We start from the raw sequence: 20,541 nt of genomic DNA, 5'->3' as shown, positions 1-20,541 counted from the left end.
ATCTTTCTTCTATTAGAAGAAATGTTTGTAAATAACATCAAATAGTGCCATCTTTTACTTATTTTCTTGTCAATTTGCTATTTACTTTTGTGTTATTTTGTTACTTCTATTATTATTTTTAAATATTTTTTGCTTATTATTATTATTATCATTGTATTTTCATTGTACACAATTTCAGTGTAAAATGGTTACCTGTGCTGTATCTGCAATTTTCTCAATAAATAAATAAAAGAGATACCACCCATTTACCTGTCTATAGCACTTTTCTACTCTTACGGCGGGCGCCCTATAAGCTGGCAAGGGAAGTGGGGAGCGGGGAAGCGACCAATCCAGAGCGATAAGAAACGCAGCAGTCAGTAGATCGAGGTTCACGTAGTACTTGATCCCGTCGCGTCGTGTCTCTCGGCGCCACCTATGTTGTCTGCTTGGTTTGCGGCGTAATCCCCGCTCTCCACTTCCCTTGGCAGAACTAGGACCGGCCGCCGTAAGAATGGAAAGGATTCTTCAATGACGATTTAGGCTACTCTGGACATACAGTCTAAAGTGGAAATCGAATCACTTTGCCACATGCCTCCACCAGGAATCACACTAGTGGCGCCAGGTGAGGGGGGGGGGCCGAGGCGAAGGGGTGCTCGCGCAGCCCTTAATTTTCTTCCACTCTCCCTTCAGCACCCCCTTTCCTAACCTATGGTCAACCGAAAACACTAACTCTTGCAGTGTTGTATGACGTCATGCCGTCACATTGACTACCGATTGTTAGGTATTGAAGTGAGACTGCTGTTCTTGCATCTTAATCTCCAAATGGCATATAACGCGTCAATAGACCCATTAGCTCCCCTAAACATCTCCTACTGATGACATTTTGGTTCATTACTAGGAATATGTTTTTCAATTCAAAATTTTAACAGACCTATGGGGAAAAAAATCCTAAGGTTGACCACGTATGCCTTTGGGCTACAGTGGACAAGCTGTTCCTTTCGAATTTCTAAACATGCGTTCTTGCGCTAAAATCAAGAAAAAATTAAGCACGTTGCTAGTATATACTACTAAATGTTGATTAGTATTGCATTTAGTGGCTAAAACATGAATGCATGTTTATTTTTTCTTTATTTTCAACTTCGGAGTCCACAAATTTCATTCCGCACCCATCAGCGCCCTTAAATGATTAATCCTGTCGCTAACGCTGACACCAGAGGGTCCTTGATTACAAGGAACAACCGTTAACCCCTCCTGTCTGGAAAGCATAGAAAGTATATATAACGTCTATAAGGATTCTACGATACCGTGGTGGCTAACGCTGTCGCCTTCTCATAAAGTTATCCAGTGTTCACGTGTTGATAGATGCACGTGACAATAGGGTTCGGATTTCACATTAAACTATAGGCCTAGTCCTCATTACCCTATCAGACCATAAAGTAGACTTCAACTATCGTAACAGCTACACAGTGAGCTAACCTCCGTGGCAGAGTGGTTAGTACAGGGGCTCGAATCCCGGCCTGGGCATGGGTGCTCTTTGTGAGTATGCTTTAGGGTGCGAAATCACTTAAAACTGGTGGGGGGAGAAAGATCTCAATCTACAAACCCCCTCCCCACAAACATACATATAAATTATACGATATACATATTTATAATGTTATTAAAAGTAAAAATAAAATACTAAATTAAAAATATATTATTACTATTATTATTAATTACACAAAAATAAATATATTTGTTACTTTTATATATACGAGGTCAGGTATTATAAAGTAGCAAACTACTTCCTTTACGAAATGGTTAAGATGTTAATAAATTATGAAATAGTTAAAGTGGTTTTGTTATGTGTAAGTTTTTTTTTAGTTTCTGCTTTATGTTAATATAAATCAATTAGATTTCATAGTAATTATTGTTTTGCATTTTTGTTTTACTTTTATTGTGCGTATTGATGTAGATTTGTTAATGATCTCTTGAGAGAGAGAAGCATTGAACACTCACAACTACACTAATTTGTGTATGTTTTCCATATTATTCTTAGTACAGTATATTTGAAATTAAAGTAATTGCTTATCTTTTGTTAGTTGTAACAAAAACTCTTCTCCCGGAAATTCTTTTGGGGGGGGATTTTTGAGGCCAATATTGTTGATGGGGGGAATCCCCCGTCCCCCCAGAATTTCGCACCCAGGTGTGCTTTCATGAATTTCATCATATCATCACTCATCCTCATCATTGCGATAAGCCAAAAGTGGCAGAAAAGCTAAGTAAAATAACATGATTTAATCTACCAAAGCTATGCAGTATGTTAGTTCGAAGTTTTATTTGTACACAAATAATGACATTGAAATATTTCCTTCTTTATTACAGACATGGTGCAACAATGAGATAGATCCCGTGACATTGTTTAATTTTGTTGACAATTATGACGGAAGCGGACGAAAATAGGGATCTAGAAAACTGCATAGAACAATATTCCAACTTCTCCAGCCCAGTAGGAGGTAAGTATTTCTAATTCCTATTGTGATATTAAAATTCTGAGCATTTGATGCAAATATATCAAGTGATCCTCTAGGAAGAAATATCAAATGCTAACAACTCAGGGTTTGAAGGGGTTTTGCAGTGGTTTAGAATGGTTGATAATGCCCACTGTTTCCTTTTCTGGTACAAAATGTCTGTGTGTTTGCCACTCTGTCCCATCTCTAAGAGACACGTAACCAGAGGGATGGTTCGAGTGGTTGAAGCCCTCCCCCCTCCAAATTCTTTAAATGTCTAATTTAAATGGTGTACAGTGGTAATTAACTACTTTACTACCTTAGCAGGCAGGGTTGGCATGTTGAAAACAAAGGTGTTCAAAACACCTTGGTTGAATCGTTTAAATTACATGTCTATGTTTTTTACAAGTGTTTAAAACACTTTTATAATTGAATAATATGTGGATGAAGCAGCTTTTTCCCACACATTGTTGTTAATGTAAATGTACATTGTTGCTTTCAAAATAAAATGCGATATTTCGGAAAACAGAAGTATCAACGGGGGTAGAATGGAGCCTGGCAACTGTTGAATAGTCGAACCTTCTCGAACAGCCTGCATGTGAGATTTAAAAGTAACATAGACAGGTATTTTAAGAAGTGTCAACATAAAAAACTAGAAGAAGCAGTCTTTCATTGGATGATTAACAGATTCCTTATCAACCAACCATTATTCTTTGGAAGTAAGTTTTCTTGACATAATGTTTTAAATTTGTTTGAAACATATTTTTGTTTCTGATTAAAACACTGTTTAAGACATTTAAAACATGTTTAAAACAAACAAACTGTTTTACTTGTTTTTATAAAAAAGTCGCCAACCCTAATTGTAATATACTGAGAAATTCATCTTCATCACTTCTACCCCCCCCACCTTTCTACCTCCCACTTTTTCGCCTTTAGATGGCGGCTGCTGATAAGGGATGAGCCCCCCCCAAATAAAAATCTGGCTGGACCTGTTTTCTGTAGTATTCATACTTTAACAAGAAACTTGTTAACTTCTTCTAGAATGAGAACTGGTTCAAGTTTTTCCTTTCTTAAGACAATCTTTAAAATTGGCTGTGAAAATGTATGGAATTACCCCTAATTCAAGTTCTTAAAAAGTAGATAGATTTTAAATTTCTGAACGAATTGTTTCAATACCGCACTATTTCTATCTCTAAAACCTTCGTTTACCGCCAAAGAAGTGTTGCCAAATGTCAGTCTAAAACGCAATTGATTGATTGATTTTCTTTCATGAACAATTACGTAGAAATCGAATCAAGAAGATACTGGAAATACCGTTCTAGTTCAGTCCATAATAGAATCAATTTCTGACGTACGTTCACATTACAACAAAATTAAGTTGGACATGGCCGCAGACAGGAAAGAATTTCAAGGGGTTGGCAAAATTGTTTTAGGAGGGATAAGGCCATTGAAAAAAAATTGAATAATGATAGTAATGAATATTATACAATAGTAGATAAAATCTCTTAAATATAAACTGATTTCATTTCATTTATTATTATTATTATTATTATTATTATTAATGCTTTTCTAATCGATCCAAGAGATGAATTAATATCGAGAACAATTGTTTATCATTTTCTCTTTTACGTTTCATAGTTTGATTAGTGAAATGCATAGTCATTCAATTTTGTTATTAACTTTTAGATTCCTTGTTCAAGAAGAAGCTTTCAAAGTTGGTGGACATTTTAATCATGTGATTTATGTTGTTTGACCTTTCACAAAAAGCTTAGAACTTCTAATTTTAAAGACTGGAACCATTTATTTTCTCGATTATAAATGAGAGTGTGAAAAATACTTAAACTGGTTTCTGTATTGTACACTAAATTTATTGATCTAATGTAGTTAATTCTTTAGTTATTCTGTTCGAATACTAAGTTTACTTTATTTCTATTATCAAAAATAAAAATTGCAAATTTTCTGCTATTTTGCAACTTAAAATAAACTATGCCAATTCCACGGGGTATATGGACCGGTTCGATCCTCCCCTCCCAATGCTCATAATTGTTCTTATACTTATCAAACAACATTATATACAACCACTATGCACTATACAAGTATGTGTTTTATGAGACTGCATATAGGTTAAATGTATACACTACACAGATCGCTGGAGGTCCTAGGATTAGACTCCTGTCTAGTGGAACAGGGAATTTAAAGGTTGGAAAGGGAATTTTCAGTCTGAACCAGGAACAACACTGGAATGAGAACAACAAAAGCGACAATTGAGGGGTTGAGGTTGGGCTGCAATTCCGAGAAAAATACCTGTTATGCACAAGTTTCAGGAATTGAAAATGTTTGAAAATTCTAGCTCGATTGTCTTAGCATTGTAAGCTTTGAATATTTTTTTTGAAAGTGAGTTTCTGATTTTAGTTTATAAACTTTCATTAATCCAACATGCCAGAAGTTTTGAGGTGGGAAGGTTGAACCCACACCCCCTCTCTAAATACTGCCATGAAGTTGGAGCTCTGTTTATTGCCTAATCGCGATATGATCGGCAGTTATAAATTAGAACTTGGCATATTGGTAGTTGATTAGCTGTGTATTCTTAAATGAACTGGCCAATGAGGGCAATTTGTGACCAAAGAACAACTTTTTCAATGCCTATGACAGTGCACAATAAGGACTTACATTTGAAAGGCCATGGTCGTGGTCTTGTAAGTCTGCATTCCCAATGTGCAGTGGATTTTAAGTCAGTTTGCCATCATTGGAATGTAAATATTTCCATCGGTCTAGACACGTATATGCTTCATTTCAGACAAAGAATTTCAATATAAAACTCAGTCGTAGCTTCACTTCAATGACACTGAGTCCAAAATTGATACTGAAGGGGAATAATTTTTCAATAACATGGCTTGCAAACATCTGCTTCATATCACTGCACGGTTATATATGTGAATACATACGCTCCAGGCATTTCCGAATTGTATTGAAAGCAGACGAACGAAATTGCGAAATTCCAGCTAGCAGAAGTCATTATCTCTGCGTGTGGGACAAAATTTCTCTCGGATCAGCGACTAACACTAGGCTCTTCACACAAAGGGTGGTGGTTGAGAATTTCCTGGAATAAAACTCACCCCTTCGTTGAAATATTTCCAAGTGAACACCACAAAGCGTCAATCGATACAAGGTGTCATGATATCAGTTAACAAGACGCGAAGTGTTGCAATCTGAGGGTACTAATTAACCACAATGATGTCTATCAGTCAGTGTTGACTATCGAACAGCTCAGAAATCACTAAACCTGGTGCCTTTTCTATCTATTTAATTCACAGATGATGAAATGCTGAAATTCATAAAAATGTATAACACAGTTTCCAACAACATATTTGTTTCGAGAATTGTCTTGAAAATTATGTGTACCCTTTACATATGCTGTCTTTCTAGAAACATATTTGTTTCAGATCCTTCAAATCCTGAAACCACCTTTGTGTGTGTGAAAATAATTCAATATTTTTAAAGTTACGGCCGGTTAAAGCTGACTATAGGTCTCTTCTACCCTTACGGCGGCCGGTCCTATTTCTGGCAAGGAAAGTGGGGAGCGGGGATTACGCCGCAAACCAACCAGACAACAGCAGTGGCACCGAGAGAGACGACGCGGCGGGGAAAAGTACTACGTGCACCACGTTGTACGGGCTGCTGCGTTTCTTATCATGCTGGATTGGTCGCTTCCCCTCTGCCCACTTCCCTTGCCAGCATTAGGATCGGCCGCCGTAACAGTAGAAATACCTTAAACTCCGAAAGTATTATTTAATATTGATTCAAATGTTGTTCTAAATAGGCGCCATGCAATGAAGTTTCATCTCTAGGCCGCCAGAGGCCAGTCGCTCTGTTGCAGGTTATTACGTGACCAATAAACCATGGCATGGAGTCTTACAGCGGTGCGAAGAACGTGCAGTGTTGTCTGTGGTTCACAAAACAGTCCGACATTACCGTTTAACAGCGTCTCGGAACTACGGGATGATGATTCATACCGCGGTGGGATATTTGTGAGTGACGAAAGGGAATCATATCGAACATTATAATAAACTTGTATTTATGTAGATTTTAATGCAGTAAATAACTTATGTAAGTACATCTTTGGGTAACTAATCATAAATATCCCTGTATTATAACCAATGAAATAGGACTCTGACATTCCTAAACCCAAAGCTCCATTGTCACGTCAACATAAGTTTTCCATCGCTGCCTATTCGAGACAAGGTCCAATCTTTGGAGTTTTGTTGTTAAATAGAAGAAACCTGGATCGTATGGATTTTGTCCGAAAATTAAAGAGACTTTCGAACATCGTGACTCGACTCCTGGTCTTGAGCGTGATTTGTGGAATTACATCCTCCTCCGTTGTCATGCTTCTCTCGAGCCTGGAACGATGGCCTCGTCTTATCTTTCTTATGAAATCCTTATTAGCCGGATGTCGGAGAAACTACAAAGACATTTCTCTCTGGCAGTTGAGCACGATGCAGGATCGGATTCCATTTCAAATGTGTCACATTTCAACACGCATGTCCTCTGAAAGGAAACAAGCTGAAGTAAGACGATGGTGTTTTTTTGCTGTACCATGAATTGCAGTGTAGCCAACTATATTATTTCTCCACCAGGCAAAAATAACAAGTACAGCTATGTTCATTGTGCAGTCAACGATTATGGCAGTACTGTGGAATTTATGATCAATTGATTTAGTTCACTTTAATTCGCATTTCTGCCAGGCTAATTGCGAAGATGAGGATGAGTGATGATATGATAAAATTGATGAAGGGAAACTCACAAGGAACCAGAGATACCTGGTGTCGTTGCGCTCTGCACCAACCACTTCACCACGGAGGTCGGCTGTGTAATTTATATAGCACGGTTTTGATACAGCCATTTTAATGTTTTGTAAAATTAAACTATTTTTACTTTCACTAAGAAGAACTAATGTTCGGAAGTAAAACTTATAAGTAACAGTTGCATTTTGAGTATTTCTAACTGTAAACATCTACGTACTTTTAAAAGTAAGTAACTGTATATGTAACAGAGTGACTTTCTTGCAAGTAACAGTATCAACAGTTACTCTTACAGTTACAGTGTTGTCAACTCTAGCGAGAAGTCGCTAAATCTGGCGGATTTGTGTTAGCTGGCGACAAAAGACGTGAAAAAGTGACGAGCGACTTTTCTGGCTACTCCGTGTGCTCTTTAGCGACTACTCTACTAAATTCACAAAATATCTGCATACGTACGTCTAAATGCTTAAAAATGTCCGTTTCATAGTTATTAAATAAAAAAACAACCTCGCAATTCGCTTCTGATACACAAAGAGTAACCGAAGCAAAGCATACCCCATTTCTCAGAAAGGTTTGTGATGTTTGTAAACATCAGTGCTCACAGCTCATTGTTTTAGAAGACTCCTCCTGGCGCCGTTGCGGCTGCCAGGCAGGCGGGGACGAATCCGATAATTCACGTCACGTTATTATAAAACAGAACGTTTGACTATGTGGTCGCGTCGTCCGTGGGTTCAGATTGGAGTTTTTTGTGTAGTGTGTGGTGACAAAGGAAGTGCTAGTGTAAGTTATAAAGTTCGTGTGTGTTTGCGCGCAGGCCAGGGCAGGGCAGGGCAGTGTCCAGTATGGGAAAACCGCAAGCAACATTATCGGAAGGAGTTGAAAAAACTGTACAAATGGTTGGCCCCTGTCGATAGTGACACGGCGAAAGCGTATTGTAAGTATTGCAAAGTAGAACTGTATGCCAAAGCTACTGATCTGGGGAAAAAAAACATTCGGAAACACAAAAACATAAAGTCAGATCTGGTTACTTCTGTTCTGCAAAACAGCAGAAAATACAGTTCAAACCGGAAAATTTACTAGTTCTGAAGCTGGTTTAGCTTTATTCATTGCCGAACACTGTTCTTTGCTAACCGTGAATCACTTGTCCGAGTTATGTATGAAAAGGTTTGGTGACAGCTGCAGTGTAGCAGTCATTCGTCTGCATAAAACCAAGTGCACAGAAATAATAAACAACGTTCTTGCAGTGCATTTTCTCGATGATTTGGTATCTGACATCGGTAATCAATGTGAAGTGCAGTGTTCAGAGGAAGAGGAAAGTGACGAGGAAATGTTGTTTTTATAGGCATATGTATTTGATATTTTAGGAGTATATTTGATTTAGCGACTTTTCTAGAGCATTTACATTTCATTTAGCGACTTTCTAGCGGATTTTCTAAGGCGTTTTAGCGACTTTTACGTTCAAGTTGTTGGCAACACTGGACACAATAATTGTTAACTTGAAATTTTGTACCACGGAGAACAGCTAAATGTGGGAATTCTGTTTCCAAATATGTGCCTTCTCTGGATGCTAAGGTGAATAGATATTTGTTGAATCACCTAAAGCGACGAAGTTGGGCTTCGTTGCATACTAAATTTTGAGCATCCACAGTTTATTGCGGTTTGTCATTTATAATTGTACGCGAAGACTTCAGCGTTTTGGTTGGATTTCTGTAATCATTTGGAACGTGGTAATCGGCTATAAAAAAAACTTTGTTTAGTAAGACAAAAATGTTCAAGGTATGCATATATAGAGATAGTAAAATGAAGTGAATGATCGTTCAAGGAAAGCTGATGATCACTTCTTCCATACTTACACTGTGAACCAGAAACATAAAAAATAAGGGAAAGCCATCATAAATTTACTTTATTACAATTAATGATGGGGCTGAGCCGATACCGATACCGATGTATCGGTATCGGCATCGGTGAGTATCGGTTGATTTTCTTTTGCCGATACCAAAGATTTTCAGTGGCTAGAAAAGCGAGCGAAGGCAACAGTTCGTCTCAACAATTGTCCTGTTCAAAAGTTCGTTCACCCTTCCTTGTGACAGATTGGGAGACCAGCACAGGAAGTTCCATATATTTCCCTAGAAACACTGGATAAAACCCCACCCTCCTGGGAAGCAGATGGCAAGTTCAAAGGTTTAAAGACATGGGTAAGTGAAGGCTGAACCCAAACGTGACGATGAAGGCGTGTAACTGCTTAGTTACACGCCTTATGCTTACTGTCATTGTCTTGTTGGAATCTGTAGATAGGCGGCATGTCCATTTTTTGGGCACTCTGCTTTACATTGTTCTTCAATATGTCCAAATAGACATATGCATCCATGATACCATCAATAAACGGGATGGTACCAACACCTTTGGAGGACATACGGCCCCAAATCATTAATGATCCACCACCGTGTTTAACTGTTGGAACTGTGTTAATGTGATCATTGTCTCTATTTGATTTTCTCCAGACCCTATTTATCCCGTTTGACCCGTATATATTAATCTTGGACTCGTCTGAAAAATTCCTGGTCCTTGTGGATGTGCTCTTTCGCGAATGAAAGTCTATTCCTACGATTCACCTTATTTACATACGGCCTCTTTCGTGTTATTCTGCCATGATATCCATGCTTCCACAAGGCACGTCGGACACTTTGATCAGACATTATCTTGCCAGCAACATTTTCTACTAACGGTCGTAACTGAGGAACACTTAGTCGGGGGTTTTCTCGCACTCTTTTTTAAAATAAAGCGTTCATCACGTTTATTCAATCGTCTCTCTTTTGGTTTTCTCGGCACATTCTGTGTTGAACCTTCCTCTCTAAATTTGTTTACTATGTATTGAAGTGTAGAGTGTGATTTATTGACTGTTTGTCCAATTTTTCTTAACGAATAACCTGTAAGAACCAAATTTATAATAACATCCTTCAGATCGGAACTAAGTTCCTTCACCTTGCCCATTTCGAACACGCTGATAGACAGACGATAGGCCTACAACAATACCTACACCAGCATTCCGCTTGACGGGGAGCGCGCCTGCATTTTCAAACTTGTTACGAAGTTGCAAACTGCACGAAGTCGCCCGAATAGCGGTGGCGCTGTATGCGAGGAAGATTGAAACTCTTGCCTGTAGGAATAACAATGTTGCATGAAACAGCGTGTTTTCCTCTTTTCACACAAATTGTATGCTCTGTTTATACATTTTGAACATACATTGTTATTGACATTTGTTGGTTAAACCTTCATTAACATTAATTTCTAAGTACATATGAAAATGATTATAATTACTAGTAGATATGACATTTTCTCCTCGGAAATTCTATGTGTACGAATAACAATGTTACATACTGTACAACAATACTCCATACGCATCAGAGAAAAAAATAATTTTCATATTATTACAAATAATTATATTAACGTATTAAATAGAAACACTTTTATTATTATATTTCTGAGACACTTGGCTCGGACTGGCTCCCTAAATTATATATTTCTAGATACGTGCCTAGTGATGTGACGAGTTAGTATGACTCGGTAACTAACCTTTATATTTTGTACTGGAATTATACAAGTATTGGCAGCAGTATCGGTTGATATTGGTCATGGTATCGGTATCGACATAGGTATCTGCAAATGGTGGTATCGGCTCAGCTCTAATTAATTATCATTGATTATGTGTAATTTGTATGCAAGAAAATATCCGGCAGAAAGTAAATATAAAGTAACTTAAAGTTATTTTTCTAGAACTAGTAACTGTGAGTTACTTTTTAAAATGAGTAACTGTAATTCGGTTACTTTTCGAACAAAGTAACTTATCGTCATTTACTTTTAAAAAGTAACTTGCCGAGTGACTATCATAAATTATACATCTCAAATAACCTGAAGTACAAATCACCCACGAAGTTTGTTTCTTTAGTCCATTTTATGCACAGATAGACTAATTGGGACTGAACCTACAGCTTAAAGTGGGATAAGAACCACTATATGCGCCTTCACAGGATATCGAAGCCGGAACTCCTTGATAACTGAGGTTATACTCTGTTATTATTTCTACAGGCTTCAAGTTTATACCACCCGCCTATAAATTAAAAGAAATTCATACAGACATTGTTTGTAATTTGGCATTCTCATTGGGACGCTTCTGTTACATTGCATAATAACCACAATATAATAGAAAATGAATTTAGAATGTACTGAATGCAAGTTTTAAGCGTTATTGAATGTACGTGGATCAAAATTCATGATCGGAAATTGATATTATTAAGAAAGAAAGTACGATAATTATTGTAGAAACTGTATTGAACTTAATAAAATACATCAAAGAGGGAAATTTGACAATAACACTTATAATACCTCACTAATTATCTTATAACTGTACTATTCAGACGGACGTTTATCGGAAAACTGACTTCTAACAAATATAATAAGATTGACTGACATCTATCGGGAAGCAGACCAATTATTGCCGCACCACGTTTAGGGGGAGGATAAAAAATCCTGTCAACCTTTAACAACCTTTGTACGTCAATTTTGTTTACTAAATACTTTAGTATCCGATCGTGGCTTTTGGCCTACAGAGATGTTTTGTATATAAATTTATAAAAAAATATGATTATGTGTAGATCTTAAATGTAATGAGATTTAGCTTGTCATATCTAATTATGTAATCAACTGACAAAGGCTTTACTCTTAACTAGTGGTTATAAATATAGAGGAAAGGAGAGATATATGGCATAGGGGTACTAATTTGGCATGGTGCATTATCTCTGCTAGTAACTACTACCCTCTGTTGATGTTTCCTGGAACGAACCCTTGGAAGGTCTTTGCATTGTGAGTGTTTTCGCGTTGAGCACTGCACGTGTATTGTGAGACAGGAGAACCTTGTTTGTTTTTCGAAGATTTCAGAAGTTTTTAGGTAAGTTGTATTTCCATCGGCAGTTTATTTGGTTGCAACAAAGTGGCAATAACCGTGTGTGCACTTAAAAGGCTATTGTTTGAAGCACAAATGAGCATAGTTGTTTTTTATGTGTGCTGCCAGGGTTCAGTAAAATTTCGATCAGGAAATCAAAGATGGCAAGGCTACAAATATGGCATAGTAGTATGCCATATTTGTACCCACACCACGCCATATTTGTATTCTACTATTCAATGTTCATTTGTAGGAATACATTAATTATTTTCATGACAAACACTAAGAAAAGTGACAATAAGTATAAAATAATAATAAATAAATGTATCCATTAGTCTAGGTAATAAATATCAACTATTTGTTGTGTTTAAAAATGAAATAAATGAATAATTTCCTGTAACATACCATACCAGATACAAAGCAAGTTGTACTCGTCCCACTGTAAAGGTTAACGTTGGCATATGAAAGAACCGTTTTTGCCCGTTGTTCAATCGCAAGAGAAGGAGAGAGAGTATTGCGCAGTCTTAGGTAGAAAAATGCTACAGTGAAACTAGAGGATGACCCATGGGCCTAATTGACGCAGGCAGCCACATTAATAGGGAACCGCCACACACTGCCTAAGAAGGAATATGAAAGATAATCGAACATTAACCTCTATAATGGAACGATAACAGCTACCTAAACATGCTAGTGGAGGTTCTATAGGGTCTGTATTCTTCTTTCAGACATGCCACCCAAAAGGAAGCAGTGGGACCATGACAACATGAGTCGAGCAATAGCATATTGCAGGAGAAGAGATGGAAAAGAAAAACTATGGACCAGAGAGAATATTTAACGTTGATGAAACTGGGTTAAGCATAGTGCAGTCGAGAGTTCGCCAGGTGTTGGCCCGTAAAGGTAAACGGCAAGTGGCAGGTGTTGCTATTGGCAAGAGAGAATCATGTTTGCATTGTATGCCTTCCTCCACATGCGTCGCATAAACTTCAACCTTTAGATAGGAGTTTTATGAGTTTACTGAAAGCAAGACACAGTGAAGAAATCCGCCTCTGGATGAGATCAATTCACGCCCCCTAAACAACTTTGATATTGCAGAACTATTTGGGAAATGCATACTTAAAAGTTCAAACAGGGGCAATTGCTGTGAATGGATTTAAGGTAACGGGGATTTATCCTCTCAACCCCAACATTTTTGCCGATGAATTCATAAATGCCGAGATGGAGGCCTCTGCTGAAGATTTGACTACAGACATCAACACTTCATCCCAAAAAGCAACGGATGAGGCAGGGCCTTCAACATCGAGGGTAACACCATGGAACATCTCTCCCATTCCCAAACTTGTGAAAAGTGCTGGAAGTCGTGGAAGGAAGGCTGGTTCCTCAGCTGTTCTTACATCTTCCCCACACAAAACCACATTGGAAATTTCACTAAATAAGGAACCTGCTAAGTCAACAAAGAAGAAACTTCAATTGGCGCAAATGATTAGCCCTAACGAAGTAGAGAAATCTGTGCAGACTCCTCTTGCGGCAGCAAAAAACAAGAAAAAGAAAATGAAGTACGTCGATCAGCAATCAACAGATTCCGAGGAGGAAGATGACGTTATGAGCATTAGGGATGATTCATCTAGCTCTAATTTTAGCAGTAATGGCGATCACGAACCACAGGACTCTGATGCCATCTGTATGCTCTGTGATGGGAAATTTTCAAATGATGTTCATGGTGAACAGTGGATTATGTGTATGTTGTGTAGTTTGTGGGCCCACGTGGAGTCTGCTGGATCAAAGAAGAATGCTATGTGTGTTACTTTTGTCAATAGACTAGGAAAGAGTTCTATTAGGTCTATGGCAGAGACTATCACAACTTGAAAACACTGACATAGACCGTACTGTTTTCTAATATTCTGTAACGCAATGTGGTTATGTTTATCAGGTTCTAAAACTGGTTTGTTCACAGAAGTTACAGGTATGGCATATTAGTAACCCTACTTGCCATGTCTGAAATTGTGCAGTGTTTGTATTTTTTGTATATCATGACTAATTGTGTTGTCCGATGTGACTACTATTATCAATAATTACACAACATTCAATACTATAACTATTTATGTACATTGCACACACTTGGAAATAAATCTGACTGACGTATGAACCAAAATGTAAATGGTATGCCATATTTGGCTCCTTTCCTCTAACTATTTCAAGTTCGATTGTTTGCATGGTAGTTTCCATAATTATACTCTGTCTCGGAAATCTCTGGAGCAAGCAAACAAAAACTAGTCTCTGCGCTATACTTCTGTACTGAGATCCTACAAATTTGTTCACTAGAACAAAATCTACACTTAGCTAAAAATGTCTGCAATAATATGTAAAGTGCTTTCGTTCACCCCTATAACACAAGACGAATGCAGAATTTACTGGATTGAGAGATTGTACAAAATTAGCACAAAATACTGAAAAGATGGCAGCACTGATATCGGATTACAAAATCATAATTTTTCGGATGAATTTGAATTTTCGTAGAATTCTACTTTAAAAGTAAATGGACAAAGATATGAGAAACACGAAAATGACAGATTGAGCCGTAGAATAAAGATTCAAGAGATAAAATTGGAACGTTAACAGTAGGTTATAACTGAAAGTTTTATTTTAGGAAAGATAATATCATTGCGATAAGTTTTTCGGAGGGAAGAAAAGTATTTCTGAAGTATTCGAAGACTCTTATGTGAGCCCGTTGGGCAAGAGCACACCCAACAATTTGCCGTGTTCTTATTATTAATATTGTTTATTTTTTGTCAGGATTCGGGAATTGCTGAAATCAGTAAATGACGGATTTAAAATAAAATGTGACGATATATTGTTGGTGTGCACTTAATTTGTCTCTCCTACCAAAGAATTATATTTTTACCATTTTCAGCGTAAAGCAAGGGAGGGTCACATGGACCCTTGAACCAATCAGGTTGGTGCAGTTGCCATTGTGACTGCATTGCCAAATTTATACCTCAGAGCAACAGTTCGGGGACCAAGACGTGGCTAAGTCAAAGGACCGCCGCCTGTTAGACAAAGAAAAGGTCTCCCATTCTCTGCCTCTTCTTGAACCGCGAGCGAAGGCCGCAAGTTGACTGCAGAAGGTGTAATTTACGACTGGACAAATATCAGGCTTGTGGCAACACAGCTTTTTGCACTTCGAAACTCCCACATCTGAAGACGAAAAGTCTGGGTCAGGCTTTTACTTATGCATCTAATTGTGTTCTTGCTTAAATAGCCAAATACTACTAAATTAATCAGTATGTTAAGTCTCTTCCATACGAATAATGCATACTTTTACAGCTAATCCCCAATTCATCTGAGCTACGCTACTCACATATATAATACATATATAATAGCAAGAAATCTTGATTTTACCTAAAAGCAATAACCTAAGAACATGGTGAATGTTGAAAATAAAAGTTTCTAAATTAGTATTTTTTTCTCCATTTCCGATGGCTCGAAGTTCATCATATTTAATTGCAAAATTAGCTGTGCTCAGTATGAAACTATTACCTTACGTCTGAAAGTGGCAAATTTTCATCATATTCTGTAGCATAATTTTATTTTGTTTACTGTTCATTGAATTTTGATGTTGTAGTAAATTTACGTTCTTTCTTATGAAATAATATTTTCACTTCATGATTTCATTCGAATAGTGGATATTAACTATTTTTGATTGAAATATTTTAACACGATCTTTATGTAGAACTTTTTGGGAATATGATTTCAATAACTTTAGAAATTTTTAAGTTTGTCAAAAATATCCATGAAGTCAAGAAGAATGAAGTGCACACAAACAATTATTTTTATTTGGTTTGGGAACCCCCTGAAGCGCGGGGTCCCGCACGAGTTGTCAGTCACTAGGGTCTGCTCTGATTATAAGCTGGCGAAAATATGAATATTTTCTTTGCAAAGCCTGTGTATGCTTATGGGGTAACGTTGGTCATTAGAAATTTATTCAGTTTTGAATAATGCACCTGCAAAACAATTCTAAGATGTTCGAGGAAAGGCACATAAATCACAAACTGAGATTTTCTGTTGTTTTCATTTAAGTTACACTAACGCAATGAAATAAAATATTATGAGCATAATTTTATATTTGGCATGTGTAAAAATGTAGACCATGATGTTCCAAGATGTGTACTATGTCTGTAATGTCTGTTGTTAAAAGAATGCTCGTATATAACTCTCTGTGGTAAAATTGTATTTTTTTACTTCTTCCGAATGCCCTGGAATTGTAAATATGTAAATAGAAGCTGGATATAATAAACCGTATTTTAATCACCTCCAGAGATGCTTTGAATTAAAGAAAACTCCCTAATCAATGCCATTCGAGTTTCCATAGGGACGACAAAAAGTGTCATTTATAAGGTTCCGGCCAGTGGCGGCGATTGGGTTCCAAAACCGGGGAGGGCAAGGTGCCAAAACTAGGGGGGGGAGCAAAGACAGTGTATTCCCCTGTGTAGATAAGGTTTAGCATACTGCGGGGGCAAGAGTGGCGGAAAGTGGGGTAGCAACTGCCCCCTTGCACCCTCTAATTGCCCGCCACTGGTTCCGACGGTAAATAATTCTCTCTCGAGGTACCTTGAAAGAGTTGTGTAAGGAGAGAGATTAATGGTAAAAGAAAGTGAGGGCCAGTGGAGAAAGTGGATAGACAGAGTTGAGGGAGCACAAAACATCTTTCCAGCCTCTTTGTTTGTTATCTGCTCGTGGGAGAGGGGACGGCGGAGTTTTCAATTAATTTCGTCAAGTTTCTTTCCAAGCCAAGAAATTAGATATCGAAGCAATTATCATCCAAACTTGCTATCATAATTTTGTGGAAATTGAAATTTGAAACTTTTGGATGTTACAGAAAGAAGACGTCGAGATTTGGAGGCAAGATCCTCCCTTTTGCCTTCACACACACACACACACACACACACACCTCTCTCTTTCTCTCTCTCTCTTTCTCTCTCTCTCTCTCATTTACACACACACACACACACACACACACAATTAGAGGGCTCGTATATATATATATAGAGAGAGAGATCAGTATCACTATACTCCATGATGTCATAAAAAGATCGCTTCGCGGGCTTACAGCAGACGACAATATGGGGGTGTGTCTGCGAGAACCAATCAGGTCCGCGAATGAGCGAGCCCGGTTGCCACAGCTAGCTCGCTGCACCCTTCTGGAAGGGTGAGTGACCTCTGCCTCTTGCTACCTCGGCCTGTTTGTTTGAGAAAAAACGTTCTAAAGAGGGGAAAATGGCAAAATAAAAGACTACAACTAACAAAAGGCACAACCCACTGGCATATGAAGGATATTTTTTTTTCGGGGGGGATGAACTTTTGAGCTTGGATGCTGCATAGGTGCGGTGCGATTAAAGGGGCAATAGAAGATATTCCCCCCTCCCGTCCCACCTCCTGTTTTGAAACATCAAAACTCTGGTAATGAATTATACATCTCAACCAGGGATCATTATTTCCAACCCACTTGTAAACTATATTACTTATAGAAGAATGATTTGCAGTGCAAGAGTAAATATGTTAATAACCTACTTAAGATCGTCATCCATCATTTATGGACATATTTACATTTGTACTGCAAATCATTCTTCTCTTTCTTTATGTTAACCAATACGATTGATAATATTAATCGTGGCGTCTCGTGGCCTCAAATTTGGCCGGGGCTTATTTTTTATAGAATTTAAAATATAATGACAATTCACATGAATTACAAAAAATAGGTAGCCTATTTTTCTTCTTCTAGACTACAAAACTGGACTTATTTTTTTAAAAAAGTATTTAAAAGGTAATAACAATTTAATTACAAAAAAACAGGTATTTATCTTTCTCTAAACTACAACATTGGACTTATTTTTTTAAAGAATTTAAAATAATGACCATCTCGCTAGCTGTCAACCACGGTTTTCTGTTGTACCAGTCTGGATTGAAAGAGCGTGATTGTGATTTGTTTTTGTATTAATTTAACACTCGGATGGTCAGGACCTAATTGTTTAACAACAAGTTTTTCTTGGTCACTCAATGTCTGAAATGGTGTTGCCAACAAGAAATCCACTTTGTTCATAGCAAATAAAAGCCACCACAACGCTACACTACAACACGCGGGATCGAACGAATGCGACGCGACGGAACTAGCCCCGAATCAACACCCAAACCCATTGCACTCCCCCCTTCGCTCTCTCTGCTAGCACGTGGCCTTCACTGTAGCGCCTTCCTCTGTAGTAGTGTAATTGACTGTATTACCAGCTCAGGAAAGGAAGAGCTCCCCTCAAGCAGATTTACCTACACTTAAACCTAGCTCAACATGCCCATATGAGCTTTTTGCTCAAGTGTGGAACCCCCTCTAATCTAAGAATTTTGTAAAAAAAGCCCTCATGGATTCCATGAGAAAGGAAGAGCCTCCTCAGATTGATGTGCCTATACTTACAAAAGGCACTTCTGTGAGATTGTTGTCCATAAACTTGTTAAAAATATGCTCCTCTTGATATTTTTTTTGGCCACACTTAAAACTAGGCCAGGACACACACACACACACACACACACACACACACACACACACACACACACACACACATACACATATTGACCTTGACCTTGACCTTGACCTTGACCTTGACCTTGACCCCGACCTTGACCTTGACCTTGACCTTGACCTTGACCCCGACCTTGACCTTGACCTTGATCTTGACCTTGACCTTGACCTTGACCTTGACCTTGACCTTGACCACACCCACCCACATACACACCTACACCCACCCACACACATATTTACTTCCGGTTTAAGTTCAATTGGATACCAGGTTTAAATTGTATATTAAAACAAAGCAATATGCAGAGACCCTCTAGAATTGCTCTGTGACCCTCTCATTTCTTACATCATAAACATATGATTTTTCTCCTATGAGAATAACACTACATATGGTGTCATCAGGTAAAGCCTCATGAAATTCACAGATAATTTTAATATTTGTTCTGTCATTCACCACAACTTGTTTTCTTTTTGAAGCATTGATTACAAACATGGGTCTCTGTGCTTTGAATTCATCTGGTGTGTAATACATGTCAGTATTGCCTGTAGTGACTCTCTTGAAAGCCGAAAAAGCCTCATATAATTTGAGGAAATCATCCTTGGACATGTCTAAATTGTAATTCTCTCTAGGAAAGACCTCATTTCTGCCATTTTTAAGATATATGTTCTTGATGTTGCAGCTATCAAATTTACTTGAATTTTTTTCCTGATTGTTGTGTCTTCCAGTCTGAAACAATACTACCACAAAATCAGGCATGTCAAATTGTATGCTGGAGAATGAATTTGTAGCATCAAACTCATAATATGTACCAGATGCGGGCTTCTGTACGCATTGATATGTATAAAATTGCAGAGGAATCTGTGGATTTTTTATTATATCTGCTTTGTATTTAAGACCATAGCTGGCCTCATACTCAACAACAGGGATTCTTAACTCCATAGTCTGAATAATGCATTTGCCTGCATCTGGTAGGGTATTAGGCAGAGCTTCCCCTGTAGAGTTTATTGTGCTGTACCTCATCAAGGCATTGTTATCATTTGCAGCTCTTCTAAATGTAATTCTTAACCCACCCTTCCACATAATATCTTTGAAATCTGAGAAGAATCCTGGCAACAGGCGCATGGGGAACAGCACTGTGTGGTTTTTAGATAATATCTTATCACCAGCCTCGAATCCTCCTATTTTGTAGTAAGAAGCCTCGGTTTTGGATAATTTTAATGTGGCCAAAGCTGTGGAGGTAATGCCGGGATAATCCACTCTGTTTATAACAACACCATGTTTTCTGATCTCAATTTCAGAGAATAGATGTGGCACAAAATTGTCTACAAGTCTTATATTTGAATTTGCCGGATAAGCTGTTCCATCGAGCTTTACAACATCAAATTTGATGTATAGATCTGCTCTGTGGGGGTGTATAAATCCATCCCCTACATCAAGATCAACCTCGATTTCTGTGTTGGGTTGATTTAAATTTGCAAATGTCCTCCTGTTTGGAGGGAATGATTGTAGCTCATAACTCTCAATATTTTCCATTGTATGTATTTTTATTTAAATATTAATCTCTATGATAGCAGTTGTTGTGGCTCCAGCAAAATCAACTAATTCTTCTTTTTCATTAGTGACCATCAATTCAATATTATCTATTCTATTATGACACACAGGAAAATATAATGTTGGGGATGGATTGTAGATGATGGGCTCCATGAATTCAGAATTAGGTTTGAATGTTGCAATGATCCCTGTTTGTTTGTGAGTGCCTATGCCATTTGATTTGGTGA

At 37.8% G+C, this 20,541-nt stretch overlaps 1 protein-coding gene across 3 annotated transcripts in view; it reads left to right on the top strand.

Moving 5' to 3' along the window:
• The window catches only part of LOC145977783 (PDF receptor-like), a 231,132-nt gene that overhangs the window by 106,654 nt on the left and 103,937 nt on the right, over positions 1–20,541 (top strand). For all 3 annotated transcript variants that reach the window (XM_083110062.1, XM_083110061.1, XM_083110059.1), the window contains exon 2: positions 2,341–2,471. In XM_083110062.1, coding sequence (XP_082966188.1) covers positions 2,396–2,471 — 76 coding nt within the window. In that variant the 5' untranslated portion in view covers positions 2,341–2,395. The remainder of the gene's footprint in view (positions 1–2,340; positions 2,472–20,541) is intronic.

This window comes from Lepisma saccharinum, chromosome 23 (genome assembly GCF_977018435.1).
Source record: "Lepisma saccharinum chromosome 23, izLepSacc3.1, whole genome shotgun sequence".
Taxonomy (NCBI): Eukaryota; Metazoa; Arthropoda; class Insecta; order Zygentoma; family Lepismatidae; genus Lepisma; species Lepisma saccharinum.
Note: the sequence above shows the minus strand (reverse complement) of the source record. Positions and strands in the feature narration are given on the sequence as shown.